Source organism: Alosa alosa, chromosome 18 (assembly GCF_017589495.1).
Source record: "Alosa alosa isolate M-15738 ecotype Scorff River chromosome 18, AALO_Geno_1.1, whole genome shotgun sequence".
Taxonomy (NCBI): domain Eukaryota; kingdom Metazoa; phylum Chordata; class Actinopteri; order Clupeiformes; family Clupeidae; genus Alosa; species Alosa alosa.
This window is the reverse complement of record NC_063206.1, coordinates 9,390,903-9,399,546: the sequence shown is the minus strand read 5'-3', so window position 1 is coordinate 9,399,546 and position 8,644 is coordinate 9,390,903. Positions and strand designations below refer to the sequence as shown.

At 43.9% G+C, this 8,644-nt stretch overlaps 1 protein-coding gene across 5 annotated transcripts in view; it reads right to left on the bottom strand.

Moving 5' to 3' along the window:
• Positions 1-269: 269 nt before the first annotated feature.
• The window catches only part of phactr2 (phosphatase and actin regulator 2), a 42,149-nt gene continuing 33,774 nt past the window's right edge, over positions 270-8,644 (bottom strand). For all 5 annotated transcript variants that reach the window (XM_048269807.1, XM_048269806.1, XM_048269810.1 and 2 more), the window contains 5 exons: positions 8,082-8,137; positions 5,839-5,900; positions 4,439-4,576; positions 2,835-2,911; positions 270-1,697 (listed from right to left, as the gene is read on the bottom strand). In XM_048269807.1, the coding sequence (XP_048125764.1) occupies positions 1,682-1,697; positions 2,835-2,911; positions 4,439-4,576; positions 5,839-5,900; positions 8,082-8,137 (349 nt within the window). In that variant the 3' untranslated portion in view covers positions 270-1,681. The remainder of the gene's footprint in view (positions 1,698-2,834; positions 2,912-4,438; positions 4,577-5,838; positions 5,901-8,081; positions 8,138-8,644) is intronic.

The window sequence follows — 8,644 nt, the reverse complement described above, 5'->3', positions numbered from 1 at the left end:
GTGGAGGAATAAATAAAATGGCGGTCAATACGATGTTGGATCCCCTTTGGTGTCCACATGTGTTCCCTGCCATGTAATCATACAGACGAGAACCACTCAGCATGCTCCAGGCAAATGCAATTGCCTGTATACAGCTGTGAATCAGAATAGACTGTGCTTTTCAATGTTCCCCACCGTGAGTCAACAAATGGCATTCTACACACTAGCTTGAGTTAAGTAAAAAATAAAAAAACAATTATGCAAACAACAAGACAAGACAAGACAGGAAATGCCAGCAAGGTTGGTGTATTGACATGTTTCATACTTACATTCTGTACAAAAAAAAGAAAATTACAATAATTTAAAATCCTCTCTTCCTCAATCACTTATCTGCATTAAAAATAATACTTTCAAAAACTGACACAAGTATTAAGGATTTTAAGCCACTTTTCAATAGAGTAAAATCAACAAATACCTCCATTCGTTGTAGTAGTGGTGGCAGTAAAGCTTTTCTACAGGTTGAGTCAAGCATTGTCATTGAGCAGAAAACAGCAAAGGAATAGTTGAAGAGTTCACAGGGTTTGACATTTTGAACGATTCATTGGGGTACACTGGAGTGTTAATGGGGTACACTGGAGTGTTAATTTAGGAGGCACCCACATGCCCCTCCGCATCTGGGAAGGAGAGGGATGGCTGAACTGGACCCACACTGTCCACTCCATCCCCGACCCTTCCCCAACACACTAGATATGTTCCATTACAGCCGTGGCACAAACACACATTCAGACGAAGCTCCAGCTAATACATCGACCGAGCCTCAGAGATAAGGCAGAAGGCGAAAGATAAACACAATTATAGCCAATTACATTGAAGGAAACGCTTACAGTTTTTAAAGAGGGTTTTTTAAAAATGCCTTCATCTTCGGTCCAGCTTTGCCTAAATGAGGGAGGCTGGGAATAACATACAGTGTTAAAAAGCCTTTTTCACATGCACTAATATCTGAGGATATTCTTCCATTCAGAGCAATAATACTGCAGATACTTAAAATGGAATAATGGACAAATATACAATAAAAAAAAAAAAGTCCCCTGATATTTCCCCCCTCAGCAGTTTATTATACATTATACATACATTATACAATGCACTGTTGAGAGTGGGGATTCTGGCAGTATGCATCTGTGTGTCTGTGTGTGTGTGTGTGTGTGTGTGTGTGTGTGTGTGTGTGTGTGTGTGTGTGTGTGTGTGTGTGTGAGAGAGAGAGAGTTTGAGTGTGTGCGTGTGTGGTGAATGTAGCCAACACCATCACATATTTCAGGAATTATGGTGAAACAAAACTGGGCCACCTTAAGAAGAAAACAAACAAACCAACAAACGAACAGAAAAGTGCACAATGCTTCCTGGAGCAGGTTCATCTCCAGAGTGGCCAGGACACCCATGCCCCACCCTCGAAGTGCCTGCAATAAGTCCAGACTCATTTCAGTTTCTTTCTGCTCCGCTCAGAGGGTTCCCTTCAGACATGGTTCCTTCTCCGCCGTTGGTCTTCAGGAGAAGCGAGCAGGTCCGTGGAAAATGGGCATTCGTGCTGGAGAAGAGGCCAGTCTGAGCTTCGGCAGTCAGTTCCTCAGTGGCGGGGATTAGAGACGGCTGATCGAGACGAGGGAAGCCACCATCAGCCTCTCGACCCCTGTCAACAAGCTCAATCTCACGGTCGATGGAACCTGCCAGGAGGCCAAAGGAGAAAAGATAATTTACTGAGAGGGGTCTTCGAGGGAGGCCCTGTTGACAAAAACTCCCAATCCAAAATGTATGAGGAGAATGAGCATGGCTTACAAGCTTATGAATGCATGGCCACTTTAGAATATGGGAATGTTTGTTGTTGTGAGAATGTGTGTATGGAGGCACCAGGATGGGAGCAGGCTTCACTCAGTCTTTTGACAATTTCTCAGAGCACTGGACCGAACGCATAACTCAATCACAGACAATAAAAAGTGTGTATGTGTGTACAGTGCAATCGGAAAGTTCAGACCCTTTCAAGTTTTCCACATATTGTTATGTTTCAGACTCATCTTAAAATGGATTCAGTTCATTTTTTCTTTCTTCTCGATCTACACACAATGCTCCAATATTGCACAAAGAAACAGGTGTTTGGAGTGTTTTGTAAATTTATAAAAAATAAAAGACTGAAATATTAAATTTCTATAAGTATTCAGACCCCTTATTATGACACTTGCAATTGAGCTTTGGTGCATCCTACTTCTATCAGTGGACCCTGAGATGCTTCTAAAATGTACCTGTTGCACTGTATATGGTATATATATACTGTCTCTATTGTACAGTGGAGTTTTGTTATATGTATATACTTATATTTACCCTTTCTGCTGTAAGTGCATGTTGTGTGTGATGTCTGTATGCTACTGAGACCTTGAATTCCCCCTTGGGGATCAATAAAGTATCTATCTATCTAAGTCATCTAAGTCATAAGCTATCGGCGCTGCGCAGCACCAGTTGTGATATTTATCTTACGGAGTGTAATCGTAGGTAATCGAGTGTAATGTCATGTATGAAAACTAGTATTGTTAGGCAATACTATAAGTGCAAGTCCAGGGCAGCTGAGGTGTGGCGATGACATCATCGATACGCAAGCAGGATGTGTGGTTTCGCTGTCTAAACGAATTTAAACGGGCTACGGTTTCAGATTTTTCCACTCTGGGACCAGGTTTCAGAAAAGTGCGGTTTCGGGCAGTGCGTTTACAGGATTCGTTTGGACGCTCGGCCAAGACGAAGCAAAACCTCTGCGTTTAACCTAAAAAGCGTCTCCGTGTGGACAGGCCTTATATGAGTGTGTTTGTACTCACCTGGTAAACTGCTTGCTATCTTCATGCACCTCCATCTCTTTGCTTTTGAACTCATTCAGTTCCTTACGGATAGCAGCCTGTGGTGTGTAAGCAAAAATAAATAAATAAAAAATATACACATACCATTCATCCCTATATGTGTGTGTTTGCCATCTTTACCAGCACAATGTCAAATGTACACAGGAGAGATGTTCAATTCCTCATGCTGTAGGTAGGGGATTTCACACAGCGGCCAGTCTACAACCAAGCCTATTTACTGTCAAAACCAAAATCACTAACAAAAACATCACCAACAGAACATCCTTTAAGAGCATTTCACTGGGGTCATCAAGCAGGCACCTTTCTTCATAGGCATTACATTGGACTCATTATGGGTCCTCTACCAACAAACAGAAATCAATACACTCCATCTTCCACACGCTACAAATGATGATTTAACAGTTGTTTTCATTTTCACTTCAGATCAAAAGTACAGTAAAAAAATACCATCACATATCAAAAGACGCTATGATGCATATTTGAGAAATCGGCAAGGCAAAAAGGATCAGCACTCTATGCACACAAGTGAGACATCTCCTGCTGAAAAGGTCCAAATTCAGATTCCCCGCCTCTGCAGGCGCAACGGTGATGAATCATCCTGCAACACAGCACGCCTTCCTGCTTACAGACTTCAGCAACACGGGAATCCGGAACGGTGGCCAAGACGGCTACCGTCGTCTATTCAGGCATTAGACGGGCTTTACGTTGGGGGATGGGGTGGGGGAAGAGTGTAAAAGAGGGGGATCCAAAGCCTGGAAGCCGAGGTGAGAGGGGGGGCCTGCTGTTGTTTGTGCCTACACTCAGGGCACAGTCCCAGAATATGCGATGAGGTCATCTTGGAAAAAAGAAAACGTTGGCAGCAGCGCCATTAAGACACTCTCTGTATATGAGGAGCATTTGTTATGCAGTGCACAGCCATAAGGGGGCAGTGTTAATGAGCCAGGGGGCATTAGGCTGAACAGGGTGAAAAGGGTAGTAAACCATTGCGCAAAAAATGCAATGATGTGACAGGGTCCCTCATCACAGAGGTTGGGATCATTTTGTGGTTCTATTCTGCAGACCTTGCATTGGTGTTAATTCAGAGGGACATCTTGTACCTCAGTAACACAATATTGGCAAATCTCAAACAACATGGCTGAGCTAGAATGTAGAATCATATTTGTCAACTCGATTTCAATCAGTATCATGGGTCATGTATAAGGGACTGTGTGTGGGTGTGTGTGTGTGTGTTGTGAGAGACAGAGAGAGAGAGAGAGAGAGAGAGAGAGAGAGAGAGAGAGAGAGAGAGAGAGAATGTGCACAGGAGAGAATGAAAATGAAATAGGAATGTAAGTTGAGCCTACTATTCAGTTTTGTTTTTTGCATCCGATTCTCCTGGAGATTTCAATTCCATTAAAAAATGTTGCCCATTTATATTGTCTTTACTGTACTTTCATAAACGATGCCAAAAAAAAATTTCTGATCAAGACAAAGAGGCAGCATGAACAGTGGTTGTGTGTGTGTGTGTGGGAGGGGGGGACTCGGCACTGAAGCCACGAACACTCTCCAGAGGGATTTGCACCTACTTTGTCGGCTGGGGTTAGCCTGGTCCAGGGCTTGTCGGCGCGGCGGTCGTAGTCCTTGGCGTCTGTCACCTCCACATACTCATTGAAGCGCAGGATCTGCCGAGCCACCAGCTCTGCCACCGTGGGCCTCACACTCAGCTGGGGACAAGACAGATTTATGAGAATTGTAGATCACAGAGAGGGAATTACTGATTTAGAATTGGTTGGCAGCTTTTCTGATATTTCCTCTGCCTCTTTGTAGAGCCGGAAAACCACAGTGGGAAAAACATCTGTGAAACATATGCATACTGAAATGATTGATCGAATAGGAGTAAGGGACAAACGGAATCAACTAGTGAGATAATTCAACCAATTTAAGCCAAATGCTCTAAATGTATGAGAATGAGTAACATTCTTTGGCTACACATTCTTTTCTCCATTAGATTCTAGGGAAAGAAAGAAGCAGCTATCATTCATCTTAGTGTTAAGTGATGGTGCTAGTGCCAGCAATGATGGATTCAACAGACACAAAACAGCCCTTAAAACAGGATCTATATTTTTCAAAATGTATATTTCTCTACAACAAATTTCTAAACAAAAACAACGTCTATGCAACACCTGGTTTCAGTCAGCCATTCTACTTCTACAGGCCTTCTTACTGCATGAAAATAGGCTTTTTACAGCACATCTCTGAATATACATCCAGAAACAACTATCAGTGTCAGTTCTCCATCATTTGTTTTATATCTCTACACAGCACCGAACACATACAGAAGCACAACGAGCCAACATAGAGAGTGTGGGCAGAGGTGAGCTGGGTAGCTCCAACGCTCTGAGTCCGAGCTGCTAAAAGCGGAAACCCCATCTCCATAATTCCCATTCCACACAAGGTCGGGCCTTGTCTGGTAAAGCCTCAGCAAGTCTCATTTCCCTGCCGGGCACTCCGGGGTCAGCAATCCAAGAGACCGCGGCAGCCACAATCACCACACAGCACCAGCCCCCCCACTCAGAGCTGGACTGGCCCTCCCACCTGGATGCCTTTTATGCCATTTCACACGGGAGCTTCAGTTTGGTTAAGGCTAAAAGGATCCGATATCTGTGGCGTTGGAGACACTAGTGAAACAGGATAACTGCCAGAGCTTAAAAAGGAAATATAGGGGACCTGTGCCACCTGTCTCCCAGACTGGGAGGGTTGGAAGTGGAAACATGAATATGAATGTGCAAACAGAGTGCAGTGGGGTGTTTAGCTCCACTTATGGCCACCAGATGGTGCTGAGCACCACTCACACCTTCTCTAGAAGACTTGGCCATTGCGTTAAAGAAACAGATAACAGCACATAACAACAGAGCATATTGTAGCATAGCTGCAAACAACAGATGGATGCTGACAGCTGATCAATTATGAGTGTAAATGCTCTAACCTTCCTTGTGAGTCTTCTTTTAATCTCCTGCTTGGCCTCCTGCTCCTCCACTTCATTCTTCTCTGAAAAAACAACACAAACAAAAGAGTATCTATAAATATCCCAAAACACTGATCCCAAGCAATTTCTGATTTGGGGGGGTGAAACCTTTGATACAGCAGAAGCAGAGAGTGTCTTTCCCTTTCTGGGTGTGCAAGGTACAATAATTCGCTCATTCTAACTGAATAAATTATACTTATGATTGGACAACCAAGTGAAAAGCAGAACTGAGAAATATTATGACTGATGATGATGACACCAGCACCAGCTCAACTGGCCTTTCATCATCATCATCATCATCATCATCATCCTCCTCCTCCTCCTACGCTTGTACACTTATGTTAGCTTTCAACTGCACTGAAGCCAATTCATTTGGTCAACATGAGCCTCTTGATGACTGATAGGAATTTAAATTGGTAGGACTAAACCAAAAGAAAATCCCGTTCCACATGTGCTCATCAATGATTCAATCTCATTATGGAGAGCCATCAGGTGCTGCAATACCAGCCTATCTAATGGTCTGGTCATTAGACTGCAGCCGGCAGTGAGAGGAACAGTTAAGACAACCTGGAGGTTAGACATTTTGACCTGCCAGTTGTCATGGATGATTAAGAACACAGAGAAAATATCTTCAGGGGAAAATAGGAAATTATGTTTTAATGGGGAATACAATAGTGAAACGACCTGCAGAGCTGACACTCCCATTAGCCTCAGGCTAATATATGTTCAGGGGATGTACAAGTTGTCTGATCATTAGGCCTCATGTACATACCGTGCGCAGCCAGTCTACTGATGGCAAAAAAAAAGTTGTATCCTGTAGCCATTTATCATACTACTTAATCTATACTGAACTCATTATAGTATTGATCTACTGCATGGCTGAACAGGCAGATACTGATCGGCAAATGTCTTCATGGCTCTATATGGACATATGCCTCTGCCAGAGTGCTCAGCTCCACACACCCCCACCATGAATGTCTTTAGCTAGCTCTTAACACCATCGCTAGTGCACAATGTCCATGCCTTTGAGCAGGAGAACTTGGCTTCTTTCTGCACTTTCATTAACAGACATTTTTACATGTCAACTTGCAGGAGATTCCAAAGAAACCCACAGATGCATAATAATAGCTTCATGCACATGATTATTGGATTTGAAGACTGATGACTTCTCCAGACTGTTGCTTTAGGCTATGGCTAGGTGATTTTCCCCATCTCCTGCTCTCTTCAGAGCCATTCCTGAAATGCACTGTGAGGCCGATGGGGCATTGGGCCACATTACATAACACCCCGTCAGTGTGCCTGCCGCACATGGACACGCATTGTCTGGCCCCTGCTGGGCATTTCAAGAGAGTGCGAAAAGAATGGTCAGGCTATGACCTAGTCAGAGTGGCACATTGTCTTTTGACCTTCAACTTAAAGGTGAAGCTGCAATCCGTTTTTTGAGCATCTGCTGCCAACCGGCTCTCGAGTGCCTCGATGACATGGAATGGTAAGCAGTTGCACTCTAGAATAAGTGTCGGCCTGATACGGTTAAGAGCTTATATGGACATGCTTTGTCTCCAACCCGAGACCCCTCCAGAAAAAAAACTATATTGCCGGCAGAGTCAGGGAAGCGTTCTTAATAAGAATCGATCTCTGGGAATGCACTCAGTACTATTAGTAACCTTAGAAAGTGAGATTAGTGAGCCTTTTGCACTCGAGGGACCTGTTGGCAGTGGCCTCTATACGGTATAATCATTACGATGTCCATTTCTTAATTAAAACTAGAGCGCAGCATGCTGTGTTCTGATTAGCCATTACAGATCAATTGGGAACAAACACGGCGGCGGCCGCCCTCCGGGGCAGGTCTGGGTGTTCTGTGTCCTGAGAGCTGGGCGGCCCGCCTCCCTGCCAACGTGCCCCAGAGCCTGAACGCCTGATGGAATTCTGACGACTAGAAACCCAACGGAAATTTGACACCTGTCTCTCTCTCTCTCTCTCAGCTGTGATCTGATTTGTGCAGTGTAGGTCGATGTCTGCCTGCCTGCCTGCCTGCCTGCTGCAGTATCGATGATCAGCTCGAGGGGAGCGGTGGAGTCAGGCCCAGACAGAGGAAACAAGGGCTCCTCTCAAACAAACAAACAAACAAACAAACAAACACAAAGCCAAACAGAGGGCTCTCTGGGAGGCACTCATGATGGAATGGCCCCAGAGCCTGGACTTACGTTTGAGGATGTTCCTCTGTTCCAGCTCCTCTGTGGTGGGTCTTTGGCTCAGACGCCTACAACCGTTAAAAGAGCTGGAGTTAGTGACAGCAATAACACTGGCAAAGGCTTCAGTGACATTTTAATTAAAGGTGTAGGTTTTTGAACATTCTAAGTTCCGCAACAATTGAAGGTTCTAAAATTCTATGTTGAATTCAATGAACCCAGATATTCTTTAGAATGTACATTTCTCACCTTTAAGGGTTAATCCATATCAATGATTGACTGATTTGAATGCAATAAAAATCAATGTATGCTTGAATGCATGAATACGGGTGATAAATCAAATTAACTAACAATCATGGAAACTAAAAGGTCCAAAAGTACAAGAATCTGAAATGTTTTCCCCCACTGAAGTGACTTTTGACTGAATGTACTAAGCTAATAAGCAAGAGGAAGTTACTGAAATCAATGTGAGAAGTACTGATATATAACTGTGTGAGGCTCTCGAGCTTGAGTCTTAGAGTGTGACTAAGGTTAGTGTGCCATGGCAAGAGTGATTGTGATTGCAGCTTGAGACTCGT